Consider the following 26,053-nt stretch of genomic DNA (forward strand, 5'->3'; position numbering starts at 1 on the left):
ATCCTGTATTTGATTAATCATTCTGGGGTGTTGAGGGAAAAAATTAATTTAAATAATTGTAGAATAAGACTGAAATATAACAATGTGAAGAAAGTGAATGTACTGTATGTTGGGCTGAATGGTCCATTGTTGTCAAAATTGTTATGTTCTTAGGGTGCCAGTCCTTCGAAGAGCCTTCTCTTATATACACACACACACACGGGGGCAGTGTACAATCACCGGATAACCTACTGTGACACACACATCTTTGGGATGAAGGTGGAAACCCACAAGATGAATAACTCCAGCAGACAAAGGGAGAGAATACAAATTCCAGGGACAAAATTCAAACCTATAATACTTTGACTGATGTTCATTATACCGTTAAAACGAAACAAAATAATCACACCATAAATACCTACCTTCGTCACATTGTCTTGTTTGACAAGATCCGTCCTTCAGCCTGTAGTTTCCTTTGCATTTAGTACAGATGTCCACATCAACACAGAGGTCACAGTTTTGCATGCAGGTTTTGCAGGTATAGGTGTCTCGATCTGAGTAAAAACCTCTTGGACAGTGCAGTCTGCAGCGATCGCGATGGAGAAAGCGTTCCTGTCCGTTTTCATCTAGAAAGACATAATGACAAGGTGAATGGATTATCTGACCCTTGGAAGGAATTTGTATGATACGAAATATCTTTAAACCAGTAACGGCGCACTGCACGATAATGTGCTGTGAATACACTTAACTTGAGCATTCCTAGTTGTTTTGTCTTCGTAGAGTAATATATTGCTCTACTTTCCCCTATTGTATTATTAATATGTAGCCTTTGTCAGAATGCCTAATCTCACAGACTTACCACTGTTTATAAGGTATTATTGTATATAATTTACCCCCACCTTCCCTTCTATATCTATAACCTTAGGCAATTAGATGTAGTAAAAAAACAAGCAGAAGTTAAGTTAGTTTAAACAATGTATTATTGATAATATTCATAAATAATAACAAAATGCAAAGTACATTTGAATATTGGCAACCATACAACCTGATTAAATGGTGATATGTAGTTCAGGCGGCACACAGACTTGTGGTTACTTAAATGTCTCTAGTTAAGGCATCATTGATGCTCAGCTTTCAGCCACATGTCTGTTCAAAATGGCTGCTGAGCTGTGCTCTTCATTGTGTTCTCTTCATCATCACAGGTTAGCAAGAGAGTTGCTTCTTCATCATATGTTGGTTGGTAAGAGCGAGAGTGTGAGGTTAAACACATACATTTATAGATGTTCTGTCCAACCCCGAGAGCCAATAGGACATCATGGTACTTAAAGGCCTCTGAAACAAGCCAATTCCAAACAGCCATACCTCAGACCAATGGGGGAATAAAACATCTTAATACCTGCCCCCAAACCATATGTTAAAGTACACCTTAACCCATTTGCGGGGGTAGAAACGACTTTAGCAAAGAAACACTTGGCAAACTGGTTTAAAACACACATCACCCAAATCCTGTCGTAAAATTCAAACAGACCCATTCCTAAGGGGGGGGGGGGGTAAACACTAAATTACATTGCTTTGCCTAAATAACAAATAAAGACATACAGAATATTCATCAAGTTATATGTAAAATCTCACATCACAACACTAGTTTTCATCCTCTTTCTCTGTACGTTTAGCATTCGTTTGCTCAGAGATTGATGCCCTTGCTGCTTCCTGAGCAGCTCTCCTTTTCTCCATCCTAGCAGTCTGCTTCTTCTCTTCTTTCATCGGAATCTTTTCGCGTTAAAACTGATTAAGTCCGTGTTTGTGTTGCAATTACTTAGTATGTTTTCCTTAAGCTGGCACTTAAGTGTTCAATGTGCCTCAAGAATGATTTAAGATATGAAGAGGTAGGGGAAGTGATGGCGAAGGTGGTAGGGATGAGAACGGCGCCTGTATGCATTTGCCGCACGGCTGCCCTGCTGGCCACTACAGAGACATGATTCTGCAATACAATAAAATAAAAAGAGGAATAACCTTGGAGGTCAATCATCACCCTGAAATCAGATAGTAGACGTACAGTATGTGTACCAAATTTCAGGTCAATAGGTCAAACGTTTTGCGAGCTACAAGTGATTTTAAAATCCTGGACAGACAAATGAACAGCCACGGTAGCATGTTCTATATAAAGATGGCCTAACATTAAAAATCTTTGAACCACTTAATCCAATTCAGGAACGTGGAAACTGGAGTCTACCCTGGCAGCACTGGACACACGGTAGAAACTGTGTTGATCCTTGACTGTCCATTTTCTTTGTAAAGTGACAATTTAGAAATAGAAGAATTTGGAGGTTTCGTGTTTGATTAGTAATATTTGCCGATCATGCCACCAGAGAGTTGGTGAGATGTTGCATGCTCTTCAAACATTCAAGTATCATTCAAGTAAGAATCTCACTGTATTCTGCACATGCACCAATAAGTTGAATTTTAGCCTGAATATGAACTTGGACAGGGCACCAGTCCATCACAAGGCCCTATTGTTCACATACTACACAAGTCCAATTTGAAATTACCAATTAGCCTAGCATGAACATTTTTTTTGAGGCTGTGGCAAGAAAAACAATTTATGTGAAGGAAAACCCACCCAGACTTAAACAAAAAAAGGCAGGAGGTTCAAGACAATGATGTTGGATTTATGAGCCACCAACCACTGCATCATTATGTCACCTAAGAATTACATTGTGCCAACTATTTCATGATGCATTTTAGATAGATGGATGGATAGATAGATAGATACACCTACTCAGACTTGCACTACATGGAGCCAGATTAGAGTGTCCAATTCATAAAACTAATACACATCTGAGAGATATGGCTGGAATACCTTGTAAAAGTTTACATTATTCAATTGATTATTCAGCAAACTTGTGTCAAGAAGCACTACCAGATATCTACTAGATAGATAGATAGATAGATAGATAGATAGATAGATAGATAGATAGATAGATAGATAGATAGATAGATAGATAGATAGATAGATAGATCGATCGATAGATAGATAGATAGATAGATAGATAGATAGATAGATAGATAGATAGATAGATAGATAGATAGATAGATAGATAGATAGATAGATAGATAGATAGATAGATAGATAGTCAGCATTCACTCTTAAGGAGTTAATCAGGCCTGGAATCACTCCCAGGTGTGGTGAAAGCCCAATGTAGGGCTATGCAGTTCCCCCCTGGCAGCCCCCCATGGAACCCAACAAGACAATACCAAACTCCAGCTCCCAGCATGCCCTGCAGGAATCCGTGGTGCCACAGCTGCCCAGGAGGGTTGCCTTCTAGTGTCACCGGGAAGGCAGTGCCATGTGGATGCTCTCTCACTGGTCCTACCATCCAGCTAGTGTCCCAGCCGGGTAATGGCCGTGGCCACCCATCATAATATCTTTAATTTGCTTTTGAATTGGCAAAATACACTCAGTGACCCAATTATTAGAAAAAAATATACTAAAACTGGGTAGAGCCTCCTTTTCTTCTCAAAACAGCTTCAGTTCTTCAGGGCATGGATTCCACAAGGTATTGAAAATATTCCTTTGAGATTCTTGTCCAGTTTGAGATGATTGTCAGTCAGTCAGCCATCATCCAACCTGCTATATCCTAACACAGGGTCACAGGGGTCTGCTGGAGCCAATCCCAGCCAACACAGGGCACAAGGCAGGAACAAACCCTGGGCAGGGTGCCAGCCCACCGCAGGGCACACACACACACACACACCAAGCACACACTAGGGACAATTTAGGATCGCCAGTGCACCTAACCTGCATGTCTTTGGACTGTGGGAGGAAACCGGAACATCCGGAGGAAATCCACAAAGACACAGGGAGAACATGCAAACTCCACGCAGAGAGGACCCGGGAAGCAAACCCAGGTCTCCTTACTGTGAGACAGCAGTGTGCATCATAAATATTATATAATGTGCCTGATTGTACATTATTGCACAGTACACTCAGTTGTATTGTGTTATGAAATCTTCCATTGAGTGATTTCCTGTGGTATCCACCATATGGAGCATTAAATACCAATTATTTCTGGATGAGAAGGGCAGACACATAGAATACATACAGTTTCTAACTTGTTAAAAAAAGGAAATTGCTTATTTTGCGGCAATTACAATAAGTTGACAAACTAACCTAAATAAGTAATGCTTTATGTCATTTAAATATCATTAATGGTATTAGCACTTTTTTGTAATTTCTAAGTTTTAAATGTATTAATATAACTGAGACTTCATATTGTATATTTCTTTTAAAAATAATTTACGATATTTAGAATGGGATGTGATGTAAATATGTAGCAATAAAGTTGTTAACTCTAAAACAGGCAATTACGGTATTTTTTTTGGCCTATCTGGCCCTCCCAAGCCTAAATGAGAAACTCTTTTATTTGTCACCTTGTACTTCTGAGCAGCATCGTGCAGAACAGCCACTTTTCATCATACACAAAGGGCCGTCTTAATGCATGGTTACTGGCCTGGGGCCCCAGCAGCATAGGGGCCCATTGATGTTTCTGATGCCTATGTGTGTTTCTGTTTTGCTATCAAAATAGGGGTCCCAGCGCACTACTTTGCCTGGGGGCCTATGATGCTTGCAAGATAGCCCCTGCATGCATACTGTATGTATTTAGACAATGTACTGTATGTGACTATTTCATTAACTTGCTGTGAACTGATCTGCCACATACCATTGCTCATGTTTAGTTGTTTAAGAGCCTAGAAGGCATACACACATCGTTTCAATTGTAAAACAGTGTCCCCCTGCAACATGAACATCAGCAATCTTAATCACTGTGTGTTATCTACTGTCGCACACGTCAACATCACTAAGACCAAGGCGAACACTGACCAACAGCTGTAATGGGCTCCTGTTTATACTTTTTCTCTAAGAACCTTTATCCTATTTTGTAAATGCTTTCATGACACTTCTCTTCCCATCCCTGTTGAACATGCAGCTGCCACTCAAGCATCTAGCCCGACCTGTAATGTTGGTCAGGGTTATCTCCCTACCTTAAGTGTATTTTTTTTTTGTTTAATCTTTTTGTTAGTTTCTATAAATTGCTTTTCATAAATATTGATTTGGTTTTTGTTTTATTATCTTTAATTACTTTCTGTTTATGTATGAAATGCTGAATATTTTATTTATTAGGTATTTGCCTGTTTATTAATGCGTGTTTTATTAATTAATAGTTTACAATTTACATAAGTGTTTACGTGACTACAGTCAATGGAAACCTCAGACAGGTGATTTCCATTGAACTAAATCTGTGACTTCTAAAACCAACTGGCTGCACCAGTGATGAGTAAGAGTGTCATATTAAAATAATAAATACCTATGTGGTCAATTATTTTGTATTGTATATTGTGTTCCTTACCGTATATACTTGCGTATAAGTGAAACCCGAAAAATCGATCATAAAAATCAGACCCAGACTTGTACGCCCATTCAAAAATATGACACTTTCTCAAACACATTGAATTTTGTTGCAGCAGTGCAGTTACCAATTTCTTTTGCCACTTCAACGACGTTTAATTTAAAACCAGCTTCATATTTTATTCTGATCGAATGCTCCATCGTAGATAAGGGATGCTCTTACGATAAAGGTGTATGAGGGTGTGAGATGCAAAAAACACAAATCAGTGCAAACATCGCTTCGGAATAGTTCGGGTATAACCGTGTGGTCACGTAGGCACAATACATTGAAAAACAAGACAGTGTGCTCTGTGGTTACTCTCTCAGGTGGCCGTTAATATATCATAATCTCTTGGACCAATAGCGTGAGTTTTCCGAATTCGACCGACATTATAAAATACCAGAAATTATACTGTAAAATCAAGACGTGACTTATCCGTGGGAGAACGTAAACGCGAGTATATACGATATTTATGAACGTTTCGAAATCACTTCAGGTTTTTTTGTCGAGTGCCTCCTGACAAAATCCCCACATATGAAATACCATTCAACTTGTCTTGATGTCTAATTATGCAAGTTTGTGAGCTTTGTGGGTTTCCCCTTATCTTTTGGTTAAGTAGCCCCAAAAAACCTTCATGTTTAGGCCATTTTGGACAATATTTTGTTCAGGAAATTACTCCCTTGTGATATATTAAATTAGATTAGATAAACTTTATTAATCCCAAAGGGAAATTCACATGTATACAGCAGCAGAATCATAAAAACAAGAATAATGGCCAGTCAATCAATCGATAGATAGATAGATAGATAGATAGATAGATAGATAGATAGATAGATAGATAGATAGATAGATAGATAGATAGATAGATAGATAGATAGATAGATAGATAGATAGATAGATAGATAGATAGATAGATAGATAGATAGATATTTCCCAAAATGGTATATCAAAATAAACTTAATGAGTGCCCAGGGAGTATTCACAGCCTTTGCCATGAAGCTCAAAATTGAGCTCAGGTGCATCCTGTTTCCCCTGATCATCCTTGAGATGTTTCTGCAGCTTCATTGGAGTCCACCTGTGGTAAATTCAGTTGATTGGACATGCTTTGGAAAGGCACACACCTGTCTATATAAGGTCCCACAGTTGACAGTTCATGTCAGAGCACAAACCAAGTATGAAGTCAAAGGAATTGTCTGTAGACCTCCGAGACAGGATTGTCTCGAGGCACAAATCTGGGGAAGGTTACAGAAATATTTCTGCTGCTTTGAAGGTCCCAATGAGCACAGTGGCCTCCATCATCCATAAGTGGAAGAAGTTTGAAACCACCAGGATTCTTCCTAGAGCTGGCCGGCCATCGAAACAGAGCAATCGAGGGAGAAGGGCCTTAGAGAGGGAGGTGACCAAGAACCCGATGGTCACTCTGTCAGAGCTCCAGAGGTCCTCTGTGGAGAGAGAAGAACCTTCCAGAAGGACAACCATCTCTACAGCAATCCACCAATCAGGCCTGTATGGTAGAGTGGCCAGACTGAAGCCACTCCTTAGTAAAAGGCACATGGCAGCCCTCATATAGTTTGCCAAAAGGCACCTGATGGACTCTCAGACCATGAGAAAGAAAATTCTCTGGTCTGATGAGACAAAGATTGAACTTTTTGGTGTGAATGCCAGGCGTCACGTTTGGTGGAAACCAGGCACTGCTCATCACCAGGCCAATACCATCCCTACAGTGAAGCATGGTGGTGGCAGCATCATGCTGTGGGGATGTTTTTCAGCAGCAGGGACTGGGAGACTAGTCAGGATAAAGAGAAAGATGACTGCAGCAATGTACAGAGACATCCTGGATGAAAACCTGCTCCAGAGCGCTCTTGACCTCAGACTGGGGCGACGGTTCATCTTTCAGCAGGACAACAACCCTAAGCACACAGCCAAGATATCAAAGGAGTGGCTTCAGGACAACTTTGTGATTGTCCTTGAGTGGCCCAGCCAGAGCCCAGACTTGAATCTGATTGAACATCTCTGGAGAGATCTTAAAATGGCTGTGCACCGACACTTCCCACCCAACCTGATGGAGCTTGAGAGGTGCTGCAAAGAGGAATGGGCGAAACTGGCCAAGGATAGGTGTGCCAGGCTTGTGGCATCATATTCAAAAAGACTTGAGGCTGTAATTGCTGCCAAAGGTGCATCGACAAAGTATTGAGCAAAGGCTGTGAATACTTATGTACATGGGATTTCTCAGTTTTTTTATTTTTAATAAATTTGCAAAAACCTGAAGTAAACTTTTTTCATGTTGTCATTATGGGGTGTTGTGTGTAGAATTCTGAGGAAAAAAAATGAATTTAATCCATTTTGGAATAAGGCTGTAACATAACAAAATGTGGAAAAAGTGATGCGCTGTGAATACTTTCTGGATGCATTGTAGATGAGAGCAACCTCCAGAACTATATGTGCCTAATGGGCAAACTGCAGAGGATGCAGATGTTCTGAAATCAGAGGCTGTAGCTGTTTTAAGGCCAGTCTCTCAAAGATGTTCATGATGTATGAAGTAAGAACAACTGCTCTGAAGTCCTTGGGGGTTAACTGGAAAGCATTTTCTTTGGCATTGGGACCACACAGGATGTTTTCCACAGTTGATGAACCTTGTTAGAACTCTGGGGCTGATTCTATCCAGCCCTGGAGCCTTGTTTATGTAAAGTTTTCTCAGCTCTCTCCTCACTTCATCAGCAAAGGCACACAGTTTAGAGAGTGGAGAGGAGTTGAAGAGTGAACCAATAGGTTTCTTCAGTAAAAATAATCAGACAAATTTAAATTTGTGCATGCCACATCGACTGACTCCAGGGATCAACTAACTAATGGGATGCAAAGGGTCCACGTTACACCTTTTCACAATTCTTTGAAAAAAAAAAACGATGATCAATAATATTGACATATATTTTGCTACTTTAAGGTTGTTGATTGTGAATATGATAATATTTTTGAAACCTGAACCTTTACTCTGCATTGGGCTAGCACCCTGCCTGGGATTTGTTCCTGCCTTACACCCTGTGTTGGCTGGGATTGGCTCCAGCAGACCCCCGTGACCCTGTATTAGGATATAGCAGGTTGGATAATGGATGGATGGATGAAAGGATAAACCTTTACTGGTGGTCCATCCCTCAAAGAGCCACTCCCAGAAAGTTAATAATGACAGAATTCAAATATAAGAAATAGTAAATTACATTTATATAGTGCTTTTCAACCACCACCAATGTGTGGCACCCATCTGGATGTTGCAACTGCAGCCATCCATTTTGCACCAGTATGCTCACCACACATTAGTTGTTAGGTGATGAAGTGGTGAGAGAGATAGCCAATTAGACACAGGGGATGATTAGGGGGCCAGGATGGATAAGGCCATGATGGCCAATTTAGCCAGAACATCAGGATACACCTTGCTCTTTTCAAAAGTTGCCCAGGGATCTTTAATGAATGCAGAGAGAACAGCACTTTGGTTTTATGTCTTATCCAAAGAATGGCACCATATTTACAGCACAGTGTCACCATCACTGCACTGGGGCATTGGGATCCAAATTCAGACCACAGGGAAAGCGCCCCCTGCTGGCCTCACCAACACCTCTTCCACCAGCAGCCCAAGCTTTTCCTAAGTGGTCTCTCATCCAAGAACTGGCCAGGCTTGAGCAGGCTTATTGCTTTTGGTGGATGACCTCTTCTGAAGCACAGGAGTAATGATCAGCGATTACAAATAAGATATTATTTTTGATTTTTGATCTTTTACTAGGAATCTAGGCCTCTATTTATCTCTGTCAGAGGGTGAAAAGTTAAAACTTTCTATTACAATCGAGAATATTTTGACATTAAACATCTAAATTGAAGCACACATTTTAATATTTCAAATACTTGACATAACTATTCTTGTTTATTATGTACTTGTAGCTCATGAAGTAAATCATTACATTTCTTATGAACACTTCGAATTAGGACGGCTTACACTAATTCAGACTTTTTTCGTAATTAATTTAGACCACTTTGCAGAGATCTGTATTCACTTTGATATTAAAGTCTTTTTTTGTTGATCAACATCAAAAAAGCCAAATTAAATCCTATGTGATTCAACGTTGTATGTTAGCAAACTGTGAAAACGTCCAAGGCGGTGAATACTTTCTATAGGCGCTATATTACAGATAAAGTTAAATCCTGCACTGTTAAAATGCAAAGTTTTGAAAGATCCAGCAAACATACTGCTTTCCTTGACATGAAAGAGACAAATGAAGTCACAGAAACAAACTTTTTAACCTTTTGCCTATTGTTTGTTTTTCCTGGAACCCAAAACTGTGAGTGTAATTTACAGCACACAAGACCCTAAATGCATTGATCAGGTTTAGAAAGTAGATTGTACGATGGATTATTGCTTGTGTTCAGTTTTGTGATTTATTATAAATGCCTGTGTTTGTCAAAAAACTAATATGCACACTGATAACTCAGCCTCTTACCAACAAAAAAGCATGACTGTTTAAGCACCATTAAATGACACATAGATTAGAAAAATACAGAGTAAGCTGAAGTCTCTGACAATTCACTGACTCACTTACCAACCATTTGTTTTTTTTTTAATATGCATTCATAAAATAATCTCTACAAAACTGGATTGGCTTCATTATTCAGTTAAAATATTTTTAAAAATATATTGACATAGGTTGGAAAATGCCAACGCAACAGGTATGCTGAAAGACTGCGGTGACCTTTTGTGAAGCACAGAAACATGGCAATCAGGAATGAATTGACAATACAAGCTCACGAAGAAACCCACATTCTCCAGGGATTGGATGAAAAAGGCACGGAAGGGAGAAGGAAAACCTGAGTGACCGTAAAGCATGTGTGAATAGCCCTTTTGTTGCTCTCAGATAAGGGGGTCAAAATAAAGAGTGCATGCTAGGGTTTCAGCAAAGTGCTCTCCTATTACAGTTTAAGTAGTCAACGAAAAAAAGTTCATTATAAGTAGTCAACACAAGACAAAATGACTAGTTTACTAAACACAGTATGCAAAGTTTCTCTGCAAGTGCCCTGATTAAACTCCTACAGGGAAGCAGCAGGTGTATGCAAACTCAAATCCAAATAGGCAAATCCTTTAGTTAAAAGCTGAGATTTCTATTTATAGTACCTCATGTATCTTTTGTCATGAATGTACTTAATGCACTGATTTCCTATGGTAGTCAATTCTGAGTCATTGGACTGGGGGGGGTGTATAGGGCATCCAGCCAACCAACCAACCATGGAGAGGCGACCAGTCCTTTGTAGGGTAAAGGCACACACCTACTCAGACTTGCACTACATGGAGCCAGATTAGAGTGTCCAGTTCATAAAACAAACACACATCTGTGAGGTATGGCTGGAATACCTTATAATAGTTAACATTATTCAATTGAATATTCAGCAAACATGTGTCAAGAAGCACTACCAGATATCTGATAGATAGATAGATAGATAGATAGATAGATAGATAGATAGATAGATAGATAGATAGATAGATAGATAGATAGATAGATATTTAGTCTAGGGGGATAGATAGATAGATAGATAGATAGATAGATAGATAGATAGATAGATAGATAGATAGATAGATAGATAGATAGATAGATAGATAGATAGATAGATAGATAGATATTAATGTAGTGTAGTAGGCAAGATAGATAGATAGATAGATAGATAGATAGATAGATAGATAGATAGATAGATAGATAGATAGATAGATAGATAGATAGATAGATAGATAGATAGATAGATAGATAGATAGATAGATATTAATGTAGTGTAGTAGGATAGATAGATAGATAGATAGATAGATAGATAGATAGATAGATAGATAGATAGATAGATAGATAGATAGATAGATAGATAGATAGATAGATAGATAGATAGATATTAATGTAGTGTAGTAGGATAGATAGATAGATAGATAGATAGATAGATAGATAGATAGATAGATAGATAGATAGATAGATAGATAGATAGATAGATAGATAGATAGATAGATAGATATTAATGTAGTGTAGTAGGATAGATAGATAGATAGATAGATAGATAGATAGATAGATAGATAGATAGATAGATAGATAGATAGATAGATAGATAGATAGATAGATAGATAGATAGATAGATAGATAGATAGATAGATAGATAGATAGATAGAATTGAATATCAGTCATGTAGAAGATTGGTAAAATTTAAAATCCACAAATACACATAATATAGAATAACACCATGCTTATCCATCGCTGGGTTCTTTCCCACTCACATCTACACTCACACTTAGCCAATTATGCCTCAGCCCACAATACTTTAATTTTTTACAAAGAGAATTCAGCTCAGACAATGCTATAATACCAGTCTGGTGCACCTGCCTTGTTAGGCAGTATAAAAGGACATCTTTACAATAACCAGTTCCTTACCTATGCCACATCTGGTGCACTCAAAGACTTCATGCCCACGGCATTCCCAGCAGGTTGCATGGCAGTTGAAGCATTGATTTTTCAAAGCAAACTGCCCACTTGGGCAGGTGAAGGAGGCAAATGCATTCATGGCTTGCCCAAAATAAAAGAGCGAAATGAACGACTTGAACATTTTTTGCCTGTTGTCGCCAGCAAAAGTAAAATGAAGAAAGACTCAGAGGTGGAACAGGTGCGTGCCTGCGGCAGATGAGTTCTGTGCTAGGTTTTCTCACTTTATCCATTACCGCTAAGAAACCAGAGACAAAACAAGTTCAACCAGTCTCTTTACGGGGGAGGGCTTTCTCATACACTGAATAGGCAAATTGTTCCCTTTGAATGGCAAAAAATCCTGCATTCTTTACCAAATGTCTATATCATGTGGAAAAAGAGGGGGAGCTAACCTGTTTGGTAGCAGGAATCTTTGAGGATAAGCAGGTAGATGAAATTTAAAGTAATAAGGTGGTGACAGACAAGTCTAGATTGTAAAGCAGGAATGGAATCCTTTTGTAAAATTAACCACATCATTTTAGCATTGTTACAGTAAATCCTTTACTGTGATCCAGTGATAGAAGGAGATCATTTGTTAACACATTGATCGCTGTGGTAATGAAACAGAAAAGAGTCCAACATTGTGCTTTATATTTTATTGAATTCTTTATTTTGATTCAGGTATATTTTGTGGTGGACCATTACGAATTCAGAATTAGGCACTATATCAACCTGAACAGGATGCCAGTAAATTTCAAGGATTTGCAGCATAGTATTCTTTGTTCCTAAAACCGTGACAACTCTAATCATGTGCTCACCAGACGTTCAAGTAAAGGGTCTCGGGAGGATGGAACCCATCCTGGCAGCATTACACATAACAGAAGAGTGATCTCTGGATAGGACATCGGTCCATCACGAGCTACTCTCAATAATCAAATTTAGAGTCACCAGAAAGCTAAACTACATGTCTTTAATATGTGGGTGAAAAAATGGTACTTGGTGAAAGCTCTATAACATTAGGAGAACATGCAAACTCCACATGAGCAGAATTTCAAGTACTAATCACCGTGCCCCTGTGCTGCTTTGCTTAGGTTAATATCCATTCCCCTCAGATGACGTCACTTCCGGTCCTGGCGATATCACTTTCCGGCCCCTCTTATGACGTTACTTCCGGTCCTGATGACATCGCTTCCGTTATTTCTTCGGCCCCAATGATGGCATCACTTCTGCAGCACCCACCTGGATGATGTGACAAAAGCCATTGTTGCACCAGGGGGAGACAGATAGCAATTAGAAATAGGGTATGGCTAGGGGGCCAGGATGGATGAGCCCATGATGGGAATTGAGATAAAGCCTACTGTTTTTAAAAGATATCCAGGGATCTTTAATGACCACAGAGAGTCGGGACCTCAGTTTTATGTCTCAAATGAAGGGTGGCACCATATTTACAGCATTGCACTGGGACATTGGGAACCACACGCAGATCCACAGGTTATGCACCCTCTGCTGGCCTCACCAATACCTCTTCCAACAGCTACCTCAGCTTTTTCCTAGATGGTCTCTCATCCAAGTACTGCCTGGGTCTAAACATGCTGCCTGTTCAGAAATGCATTAAAGAAATGAATGAATAATTAATAAACATAGCTACTTTGATTGGCCAGCAGTCAATTCAATCACCTCCTGTGGTTTTTCAAACCAGTTTCTTCAAAATACTCCAACCAAGAAAAAATACAATATGTAAAATAAAATATGTCACTTGCATGTTATTATAAAGGACAGAATCGGTTATGTACTGCCAGATACATAACAAATCTTAAAGTAAATGTATGTGTCCATCTTTTAATTGTAGTGAAACCATGTAGTCCAATGCAGGATCATGCAGAATCCATGGCAATCCAGGTAGTACTGGGTTTAAGGCAGCAATTAAACAGGTCGCCATAGAGCACACTTACACCAAATAACCTAACATAAACATCTTTTAATCCGTAAAGAAATTAAATTACTCAGAGGAAAGCCATTCAAATGGAGAAAGAATGCATGAACTTCATGTGGACAATGATGGGGCCAAGAGCTCTGGAACTGTGAGGTGGTAGCGCTAACTACTACTATCGTACTTGCAGAGTAATACATATTTGCTTTTCTTAAGTTCAAATTTAGTGCTCTGTCTTCATAACAGATATAAAATATTGAATCACTTGAGCCATCTGTATTTACATAGTACTTTCCATAGTGCATAACATCACAAATTATAAAGACTGAATCAGATGCTGAGTCTGAATGGGTCCTGTATAAAGCCAACAGTCATCTATAATTGCCAGCATTTTTAAAGGTGTGGTAAATTTTCAGCCCACTTATTCATTTTTTTGTCTGACCTTTTGCTTTGGTTTCTTTGTACTTTGCTCACATCCTGTTTCCTGTAGTATTGTGTGCTGATGACATTAAGCTGCATGGTTCACATGTGTACCTGCATGGGACAAAACAAGCACTGTCATACAGAATCACGTAGCAGAGACGGCAAGAGGAGACACTGCTCCTTAGAAGAACAATCTCGAGAAAGAAAAAGAGACGGTTTCTTTGTTAAAATACTTTTTGTTTTAATTTGGGACAAACGTTTTTTTCCAGTGTGATTTCTGCTGTAAGGAATTGGTGTTCTAGATTGATAGAACAAGGAAAACTTTTTTTTCATTTTTTTTCACTGTCTAAAGGCACCCTTGGTTTTTAAGCAGTGGTTAACCAGTCATTTAGCGCTAACTGAACAGCTTCCCAGTAGTGACTTTGCTTTGTCAAGTGACCCTCCAGAGCATTGTCACACACGTGTGAGTAGGAGGCAGCTAAAGGGCCTGAGTAATTGTAATTTCTCAACAGACCAGGGGCCATCAGGGTGCGCTGACTCTCTCTCTCTCAGTTCCTTGCAGACCATTCTCGGGAAATTCCGCCAGGTTCTGGAGCCTTTGATGACATCACTTTCGCTTTTCTTTCACCAACCAATGATGACATCAATTCCAGGTTTTTCGGCCCTCTGATGACGTCACTTCCGGTCCTGGCGACATCACTTTCCGGCCCCTCTGATGATGCTACTTCCGGTCCCGATGACATCGCTTCTGTTATTTCTTCGGCCCCAATGGTGGCATCACTTCTGGTTTCCAGCAATGCTATGATGACATCACTTCCGGTCCCGGCAACATCACTTCCAGTTCCGCCTCCCTCTGATGACGGAACTTCCGGTCCTGCTGATATCACTTCCGGTTCCGGTTCCAGTGATGACATCAATTCCTGTACTGGCCTTTAAAGACACCATCTTGCCTCCAAGCAATCAGTTCTGTCTTGGACTCAGATCAGTGAACAAAAACCTTCAAGATGTCTTTGTCTTATCCTTATCACAGCATCCATCTAGCTTACTGAGACCCCAAACAGTGGTGTTATTGTTTCTCTATGACGCTTTCCAGTCCAGCAATCAAGTGGTTTTAGATCTCCGGTCTGCATAGCCATACTCCATTCACCCAAACAAGATGTTGCCTGCCTGGTTTTTTGTGGATCTGTGCTGCTCAAGGGTGTCTTAAAACAATGTTCAGTGGTATACCTTGAGGTTACTGTGGCCACTAAGGGGAAGCAGCAGCACCCCAAACCCCAGACACAACTACCGCAGACACAGTCCTGGCTTTAAACCCAGTTCTTTTATTAACTCACCCAAGTGTACCCTGTACAGTTTTCTTCCTCATACTGCCACAAAAGGTTTGAATACCAGCACAGAAATTCTCCGATCTCCTTCAGTCCACTCACGCAACTCCGACTCCATGATCTGAATGGAGGGCTCTCATTTAAATCCTGACCTGGGAGTAATTCCACTGCTTAGTCTATTGCTTCCAGGAAGCAGATCCAGGTCAGGCAAAACCATAATGGACCTTGTATCATCACTATTTGAGATCTCTCCCTTTTGCACCCCACAGAACCTAACAGGTTCATAACTCCCATGATTCCCTCTAGACATCCATAATGGGGCTTGCCAGACATGATGCTGCCACCCATTGTACAGGGGGATGCTCTGCTCATAGTAGGCAGTTACCCGCTGTACTGTCCTTCCCAGATCCCAAGTCCAGCCCTGATGTAGTCGCTATAATGTCCTTCCACATCTGGGTCCTGGCACTGAAAGGAGATATTGTCACGGCCACTCCATGGCCTTCTGTTATCAAGGCCTCCTGGCCTTGTAAGGGAGTGGGGTCTATACCAGTTGGGATACTGGTTCAGTCCTCGCAGTACATTCAGTATCTTTAAAAAAGCATTCACCCCTTGGAAGTTTTCACATTTCATTAATATGCCACATTGAATCACAGCGGGGTGGCACGGTGTCAGAGTTGGTAGCCCTGTTGTGACATAATAAGGAAACTGGGATTCACATCCCCTACACAGTGAAGACAAAAGAACACACCAAGGAACTCTGTGAAAAGAGTCATTGAAAAGCACAAGTATGGGGATGTAGGCATGAAAATGTCCAAAGCACTGGTCAGCAAGAAGGCGACGAGTGAGGGAGGCCACCCACAGCCATGTGAGAACAGTGAAGGAGTTACAAGCTACAGTGGTAGAGACTGGAAAGGCTGTGCAGACAACTGCACCCAGAAGCTTCACCTGTCACAGCGTTATGGGGAAATGGCAAAGAGACAAAATGCACAGGACATCTATAGCTGAAGGCACATGAGAGACTCTGAAGTCAGGTGAAAGGAGGTTCTGTGTTCTTATGAGAAACAAAATTGAGCTTTCTGATAATCATAGTAAACAAATGGTTTGGTGCAAACAGAATCTGCACATTATCAAAACACACCATATCCACCAGGAACCATGCTAATAGCAACATCAGGCTGTGGGGATGTTTATCTGTGGTCGGCTTATGAGGGTGGAGTGTAAAATAAATGCAGCAAAATTCAAGGAAATCCTGGTGGGAAACCTGATGCAGTCTGCAAGAAACCTGCACCATGGAAGAAGACAAGACAACAACCACAAGCATAAAATTAAAGCTACATAGGAATGGCTTAAAATCAGTAATGTTAATGTCTTGGACTGGCCGAGTCAGAGTCCACATTTTAATTAATTTGAGAATTTGTGGTTGGACATGAAAAAAGCTGTTCATTCATGATAGCCATGCAACTTGACAGAGCCTGTGACATTTTGCAAAGAACAATGGGAAAAATGGAAGTGTGCACAGATGTGCAAAGCTGATAGAGAAAGGGAGACCTGTGCACACAGACTCATGGCTGTCATGGCTGGCAAAGGTGCATTTACTAAATACTGACTTTATACTTACGTAATCAAGTATTTTATAAAAACTATTCACCCCCTTGGAAGTTTACACATTTTATTATTTTACAAAATACAATCCCAGTGTATTTCATTTGACACTGATCAACAGATAAAGACACTTTAATGTCAAAATGAAAACAGATCTCTGCAACACAGTCTAAATTAGTTACAAATATAAAACACATAATCAGGCTTAGGGAAGAGACCACCAGAGAGGAGGAGCAGCTTGGTTTATATCAGGAGGAGGAACAAGTGAATCGGTCTGCATTGAGACAGCTCATACAGAAGTATCGAGGAAAACAGACAGGTTTGCATATGGTGGTTATTGATTTGGAGAAAGACTTATAATAGAGCGCCACGTCAACTCTGAAGATGCATGAGAGAGAATGGAGGACCAGAAATGTATGTGAGGATTGTCCAGGATATGTAAAGAAGGTGTGAGGACTCAGGGTGAAAACAGTGTTCTGGTAACAGACAGGATCCCAGCTGGAGTAGGTCTGCACCAGGAATCTTCTTAAAGTCCTTACCTCTTTGATCTGGTTATGGATGTGTTGAATCGTGAGATAAAAGACCAGTCCCCTGGTGCAGGCTTTTTGCTGAAGACATTGTGTTGTGTAAGGCCCAAAAAAAGGGGCATGGAGAGGAACTTTGAAGATTTGTGAAGGGCTTTGGAAGATAGAGGATTGAAGATAAATAGAAAGAATATAGAATATATGAGGTGAAGTAATGATCAGGATTCAGAAGTTAGCCTGCAGGGACAGCTTTGAATATCTAGAATCAGTGGTAGCTAAAGATGGAGAATTAGGTGCAGAGATAACCCACAAAGTGGGGCAACAGAGAAAGAATAATGATAAGTACTATTAAGGGTATTATGTGATTGAAGAATTATGGTAAAAGGTTAAAGGTAAGGATTTTAAGATCATATTATGGCCTGTAATGATGTATGGAGCTAAAATATGGGGGTTAAAAGGAGCACAGGAGAAGAAGTCGGATGTGGCAAAAATGAAAATGTTGAGATGGATGTGTGAAGTTACAAAAAAAGAACAGAATAAGAAAGAAAGAGAAAATCAAAGCACAATAAAAGTGGGATAGATATCTAATTAAGTAAAGTACACTGAAGTTGTATGATCATGGGATGAGGAAAGGCAATAAATATATGGACAAAGGGCTTAAGGAGATGGAAATACAGGAGAAGAGAAAATGAGAGAAGGCCAAAGTGGTGTTGGATGGATAAAGTAAAAGAAGATCTGAAGGAAAAGGATCTGGCTGGGGAGAATGTGTAGGACTGAGCTGTATGGAGAAGGATGATCAAGCACATTAACCACACCCTGTAGTGTGAAAAGACGAAGAAGATGATGATGAAGAAGAAAACACACAATAATTAAACCTAACATGCATGTGTTTAGGATGTGAAAGGAAAACACCTACGGATACGAGGAGAAAAATGCGGCAACAAAACACGGAATTTCAATCCAGGACACCAAAATCTGTGGGGCCGTACAGCACTAACCACTGTAGCACAATGCTATAGATAATCTTAATATCATTTTCAGACACTGTGTCTCTAAATGTTAATTTAGCTAGAAGTTGCCCTGTGGAATTGTACTTTCCCAAATCAAATAATATTGGACATCCAGCAGGCTTATTCTAACAAATCTGATTGGATACTTATCAGCAGAAAAGATTACCCCATTTGCAATTATCAAATTTCCAACAATGCAAATTAGGATGAACACAAAAAGTTAAAACAACCTCCCTTAGCTTACTGTGTCCTAATAGTTGGAGAGCAACATGCTATTAAGACGGAAAACACGCGTTCTTAGAGGGCGGGACTGCGTGCGCGTGACCGACAACACTTCCTCCGCTCTAAGGCGCCGCGTTCTTGAGGATGTGACGTTTAATGACGTTTCGACGACAGAAGCGCAGAGAGTTTTCCAGAAAGTGCTCTGCTGTGGGTAGGAACGTCTGAAAGTAGTACTGCTAAAATAATAGCAACACGCAGCTGAAGGGCGGACAGTTTCTACTGCCAAGTTGAAAGCTGCTTAGTCTCTGGCGGTGAAACCGTGCTGTCTTTGATTACCAACACAGTTTGAAGATGGTAGACTACAGCGTGTGGGATCACATCGAGGTGTCCGACGATGAAGACGAGACACATCCTAACATCGATACCCCCAGCTTGTTCCGATGGAGGCACCAGGTAGGGCGATGTGCGTCGGCATTTGGAATCAAGCCTAGCTAGCTTTATACCTGCATCTTATGGACTCCTCGCATTTACTTTATGTTTTTGGCTCTGCCACCGGTGGAACACGTTTTAAGTCCCAGTTCCCAATTTCAATCAGTATGCAACTTCCTGCAGAACTGTAAAGACAGCGATTTAATGTAACTGTAAATAACGGATTTTCTGCAGTTTGTTTCCGTCTGTTTAGAGCTCTTATGTTTAACGGTATTTACTGAAGTAAAATCTGGGTATTAGCTAATAGATATATACAGGCTGTGTGGCGCAGTGGTTATGGCTTTGGACTACAAAACATGAGATTGTGGGTTCAAATCTCACCACTGACATTGTGTGACCCTGAGCAAGTCACTTCACACACTTGTTCTAAGCAATATAACCAATTGTATCTCAGATGTTGTAATTGGCTTCGCTTAAAAGCGTTTGCCAATCAATAAATTTAGAGAAACATACCTACGTACATAATCCGATCTGTACCCCTTATAAGTATCTATAAAATATTGATCATCGAAACTTTTATTATTTGAGTGTTATTTGGGTTTGCCCGGAGAAAGCCCTTTCAGAAAATGATTGGATAATGTATAGTCTTTTTTGCTTCTTTGAAACAAACAGTATGCTTAACCTAGTTTTACTTTTTTTTATTAGTACACAGTATACCATTGTATGGATTATACTACACACAGATTATTTTTGTTAATTTTGATTGTTTACATGAATATAATAAAGAGTGAACTTCTGTGATTTTTTTGGACAGTTGGCCTCCTAAATTCCCCCTGTGGCGGACATGATAGGCATCTTTAGATTTATAGTTAATCTTATGATGTTACCATCTACTACTCAATACTTCCCTTGGTATCATCCTCTCCCCATTTAATAATAATAATTAATTATATCTGTATGCGCTTTTCTGACTTATTCTAAACAATTTACTAAGAGAGCGGGGAACCACTTAAACCATCACCAATGTGTAGCATCAAACCATTCTTGCACCGCCCACCACACATTAGTGATTTGGTGGTGGTGGTGGTGTGAGAGTTATCCGGTAAGAAACAAGGGATGATTATAAGGGGCCAGAATGGACCAGGCAGTGGTGGGCAATTCAGCCAAGGCATTGGGAAACATTGCTCTTTTTGATAGATGCCCAGGGATCTTTTATGACCACAGAGAGTCAGGACCTCAGTTTTATGTCTCATCCAAAGGACAGTGCCAATTTTTATAGCACACTGACCTGTCACTGCACTGGGATCCATATTCAGACCACATGATAAGAACCCCCTGCTGGCATCACCAATACCTCTTCCAGTACGTATATACATCGGACTTCAAATACTACTCGGAGTTCTGCCACGTGCAAAAGTTCGCTGAAGACACTGCTATCGTGGGCTGCATCAGGAGTGGGCAGGAGGAGGAGTATAGAAACCTCATCAAGGACTTTGTTAAATGGTGCGAATTTCCCCTTGGGATTAATAAAGTATCCTATCTATCTATCTATCTATCTATCTATCTATCTATCTATCTATCTATCTATCTATCTATCTATCTATCTATCTATCTATCTATCTATCTATCAGTAGCAACTCAACTTGCATGCTTAGTTTTAGGTGGGTCACTTCTGAAGTGCAGGTGATATGGTTGCCTTTATCACAGAGCCTCTTTAAACACACTTACCTTTCACTCCAGATTTCTGATGTTTTCTTTCTCTCCCATGCCCATTCATTCCTTCAACATTGCTTTTACCTCGGTATATTCACCAGATTAGGTTTGTGTCAGTGCTTCCTATTTTCATTATATAGCCGTTCATCTCAAAACAAATTATCAGTCATTTTTATAATACAGTATCTTGCTCTTGTGCAGCTCTTTACACAACTTGCATTGGTGCATAGGAATCATTTTAAGATGTAAATGAAAACTGACCATTCTGAAATCTGCATAATTCAATTATTATCAATCTTTACAGAATAATTCTTACACCATTTTTCCATTCAGTTTATAAAGCTATTTTACAGTCTACTTGCCTGGTTTAGGATAATGGGGAGCCTAGTTCTTGTTCTGGCAAAAATTTAGATGACATGTAGGAATCGGACTTACACTGGACAGGAGTTGCAGAGCTCTCTCTCTCACTTGCACTGGTGACCAATTAAGATTTACTAACATAATGTTGAATTTCCCCATAAGATTAATAACGTTTATCTAGTCTAATAATAGGCATATCTTTTTAATAATGTGTTGTTTGCACGTTAGTAAATACTATCAAGGCATTATTATCAATGGCAAAATTGTATAAAAAAATTGAAAGCTGTTTCAGGATGCCATAAAATGATCAGTACTTTGTGTAGAATAACTGTACTGGTGTCATGAAACAATTATTTTCAGTAAAGTGTGAAAATTAATATCCTGTATATGTACTGTGTTTTTTACTTTAGTAAATAAAGAATGTTGTATAATATTGAAATGCTTATTACCCTATTCTATTTAGTTGTTAAATAGCAGCTTTAGGTTGTTGGAGGAGCAAACTGTAAGTCTAATGAATTATTATTATTTTTTTTTAATTTTTGAAATCTATCATGGAATGACTGGCTAATCAAGTAATGGCCCATTGTAGGTCTGTACAGACTACAGTGACATTTCTAACTTGAACTTTTTTTATCATCATGCAACACATCATCGTTTTAGTGAGTATAAAGACCTTACCCCAAAAACGTCTTTCTTCCTTAACTGAATAATCTTAAAAGGGATGTAAATGCATTTAGAGTTTTAATGATGCTGTACTTCTGTGCTCATCCTGGCAACATGACCGTCTGAACAGTCCAGGGAACCTTCTCCTTGGCAAAGGTGCTCTGTGCCTTCTAGGTAATTTCCAGATGTTCCCAGGCTTGCTGAGATTGAGAGAGAGAGAATCCCCCTCCAGAATGTCAGTTATACAATACAGTACAATTTATTTTTTTTATAGCCCAAAATCACATGAGAAGAGCCACAATGGGCTTTAACAGGCCCTGCCTTTTGACAGCCCCACCAGCCTTGACTTTCTAAGAAGACAAGGAAAAACTCCCAAATAAAACCCTTGTAGGGAAAAAAAATGGAAGAATCCTGGGGAAAGTCAGTTCCAAGAGAGCCCCCATTTCCAGGTAGGGTGGGTGTCAAAAAAAGGGGGGTTAAATACAACACAATACACAGAACAGAACAGAACACAAGTAATCCTCAATACAATATAATAATGCAATAGAAATATCACATCACAGTTATCTGCCTTTAGCTCCAAGTGGGCGTGGTAGGGGTCCTCAAGGGGCATCATCACTTCATGCCCAAATTGTCATTACTGGTTCCTTTTGATCCATTAAAGCAGTAGCCCTATTTCAGTGTTCTTGTGTATCATTGTGTTTCTTACCTTGGCACAGATACTGAGCCCATCAACCCTGTGGAGGTTTGTGAAATACGGTATCTTGATAAATTGTCAAAACACCTTAACGATTGAAGATCAGCACTATATTGATACACATATTCATGTTTCTCATACAGAGTCAAAAATGTATATTTTCTCAAAATAATTTCATGAAATATTAGAGATGTAAACTGGTGTATTTGTTTTTCAAAATGTAATGAAGGGCTATGGCACAAAGAAATAATTGGCTTAAATTAATCTGTTTTTACCATCTGTTTTTTATTTCTCTTCTACTTAGTTCTTAATTTTCATTGTATGTATTGTGTTAAACACTTTGTTTGCTTTGTCAACATCTGTGTCTGCCAGTCACTGTCATCTCAGTAAACGTTGCTGCTGTCGCTCTTCTCTGTTTGCCTTTTTTTTTATATAAGATATGACAAAGCTTGAAAAATAAAGGAAGCTCCACTGTAATGATACCTTACACGCAAGCACAACAAGATGGGGTGTGTTTCACTGATGCTAATTGGATTTGCATTAAAGCTTTGTTACAAGCAAATAGTAATAAATTAAAAAAAAAAATATTCTGCAACAACACTCACCACTGGAGAGGAGCCTTTTGCAAACTCATGCACTTAAACACTCACTCACACGCACACACACACACACACACAATTAAGTAGCATTTCATCAGCTTTTGATATAGCTTTTATGTATAGCATGATTCAGTAATTACTGAACACAGCTGTCCATTTTCAGCACCAATTTACTGGGGTGCTTTCAAGGGGTTGCAGCCTATCCCAACAATATTGAACACAAGACAGGAAATAAAACTTACAAGCTTTTGAATGGTAATGTGGATTGACTGGTAAACCGAAAGCTTTTGTGCAGGATTTAATTCTGCCACAGAACATTCTGATGTAGCATTTGCAAAACTGTTGCAATTCTTTAGCCGATCTCTCACTAGCACCTTTGGCCTCACACATGAATGTGGCTCAAAGCTATGTGAGCTTCACTGCCTTAGAGTGTTTCTTCTACCTAAATTGGAGAGATCAAACTACTCTCTTCCAGGATATGACCATGACCTTATCTTTGGTAGTGGTAAGTCTCATCCAAAGCACATCATACTGAGATATAAAGTATGAAATTGCAGATTTTACAGGCCTGTGAGGCTATTATTAACAAAGTAATAGCTGTAACCTCTAGTTTCTCAAACTAGGTATTTCCTTAACTTACCTACATCCTATAATCTGTCAATAAAAATTACAGTGAGGAAGGGAGACAAGACTCACCCTTGGTACATAACCCACATTGAACATACAGTGGGTACGGAAAGTATTCAGACCCCCTTCAATTTTTCACTCTTTGTCATATTGCAGCCATTTGCTAAAATCATTTAAATTAATTTTTTCCCTCATTAATGTACACACAGCACCCCATATTGACAGACAAAAAAAAGAATTTTTGAAATTGTTGCAGATTTATTAAAAAAGAAAAACTGAAATATCACATGGTCCTAAGTATTCAGACCCTTTGCTCAGTATTTAGTAGAAGCACCCTTTTGAGCTAATACAGCCATGAGTCTTCTTGGGAAAGATGCAACAAGTTTTTCACACCTGGATTTGGGGATCCTCTGCCATTCCTCCTTGCAGATCCTCTCCAGTTCTGTCAGGTTGGATGGTAAACGTTGGTGGACAGCCATTTTTAGGTCTCTCCAGAGATGCTCAATTGGGTTTAAGTCAGGGCTCTGGCTGGGCCATTCAAGAACAGTCACAAAGTTGTTGTGAAGCCACTCCTTCGTTATTTTAGCTGTGTGCTTAGGGTCATTGTCTTGTTGGAAGGTAAACCTTCGGCCCAGTCTGAGGTCCTTAGCACTCTGGAGAAGGTTTTTGTCCAGGATATCCCTGTACTTGGCCGCATTCATCTTTCCCTCGATTGCAACCAGTCGTCCTGTCCCTGCAGCTGAAAAACACCCCCACAGCATGATGCTGCCACTGCCATGCTTCACTGTGGGGACTGTATTGGACAAGTGATGAGCAGTGCCTGGTTTGTCTCCACACATACCGCTTAGAATTAAGGCCAAAAAGTTCTATCTTGGTCTCATCAGACCAGAGAATCTTATTTCTCACCATCTCAGAGTCCTTCAGGTGTCTTTTAGCAAACTCCATGCGGGAGTTGGCCTTAATTCTAAGCGGTATATGTGGAGACAACCAGGCACTGCTCATCACTTGTCCAATACAGTCCCCACAGTGAAGCATGGCGGTGGTAGCATCATGCTGTGGGGGTGTTTTTCAGCTGCAGGGACAGGACGACTGGTTGCAATCGAGGGAAAGATGAATGCGGCCAAGTACAGGGATATCCTGGACAAAAACCTTCTCCAGAGTGCTAAGGACCTCAGACTGGGCCGAAGGTTTACCTTCCAACAAGACAATGACCCTAAGCACACAGCTAAAATAATGAAGGAGTGGCTTCACAACAACTCTGACTGTCCTTGAATGGCCCAGCCAGAGCCCTGACTTAAACCCAATTGAGCATCTCTGGAGAGACCTAGAAATGGCTGTCCACCAACGTTTACCATCCAACCTGACAGAACTGGAGAGGATCTGCAAGGAGGAATGGCAGAGAATCCCCAAATCCAGGTGTGAAAAACTTGTTGCATCTTTCCCAAGAAGACTCATGGCTGTATTAGCTCAAAAGGGTGCTTCTACTAAATACTGAGCAAAGGGTCTGAAAACTTAGAACCATGTGATATTTCAGTTTTTCTTTTTTAATAAATCTGCAACAATTTCAAAAATTCTTTTTTTTGTCTGTCAATATGGGGTGCTGTGTGTACATTAATGAGGGAAAAAATTAATTTAAATGATTTTAGCAAATGGCTGCAATATGACAGAGTGAAAAATTGAAGGGGGTCTGAATACTTTCCGTACCCACTGTATATTGTACATTTTGTGAAATTGTTAGTATCTGTCTATCTCTCTGTCTATGCTGCCTGCTATACTAAAAGTAGTATCTATTTATCATGTCTGTCTATCTATCATATAGTGCTTGTCATGTCTGTCTGTCTGTCTGTCTATCTATCTTAAAATTAATATACGACTGTCTGTCAGTCAGATAGTGGTTTTCATATCTGTCTGCCTGTTTATCATATAGTGCTTTTCATATCTATCTATCTATCTAATCTATCTATCTAATAAAACTGTAAGATCTGTGTTTCCAGTCCCTCTGAACAATCTGATTGGGCACTTTGGCTTTCTTCATA

General features: G+C 39.8%; 2 protein-coding genes across 2 annotated transcripts in view; one reads left to right on the forward strand and one right to left on the reverse strand.

Annotated features, from left to right (window-relative positions):
• Positions 1-12,136, reverse strand: part of LOC114667866 (proprotein convertase subtilisin/kexin type 5) — a 102,545-nt gene extending 90,409 nt beyond the window's left edge. Inside the window, exons 1-2 of the mRNA XM_051920285.1 lie at positions 11,867-12,136; positions 402-605 (exon numbers count right to left, since the gene is read on the reverse strand). Coding sequence (XP_051776245.1) covers positions 402-605; positions 11,867-12,038 — 376 coding nt within the window. The 5' untranslated portion in view covers positions 12,039-12,136. The remainder of the gene's footprint in view (positions 1-401; positions 606-11,866) is intronic.
• Positions 12,137-19,079: 6,943 nt separating this feature from the next.
• Positions 19,080-26,053, forward strand: part of cdc37 (cell division cycle 37 homolog (S. cerevisiae)) — a 31,026-nt gene continuing 24,052 nt past the window's right edge. The window contains exon 1 of the mRNA XM_028823028.2: positions 19,080-19,382. Coding sequence (XP_028678861.2) covers positions 19,281-19,382 — 102 coding nt within the window. The 5' untranslated portion in view covers positions 19,080-19,280. The remainder of the gene's footprint in view (positions 19,383-26,053) is intronic.

The sequence above is a fragment of the Erpetoichthys calabaricus genome, chromosome 17 (genome assembly GCF_900747795.2).
Source record: "Erpetoichthys calabaricus chromosome 17, fErpCal1.3, whole genome shotgun sequence".
Taxonomy (NCBI): domain Eukaryota; kingdom Metazoa; phylum Chordata; class Cladistia; order Polypteriformes; family Polypteridae; genus Erpetoichthys; species Erpetoichthys calabaricus.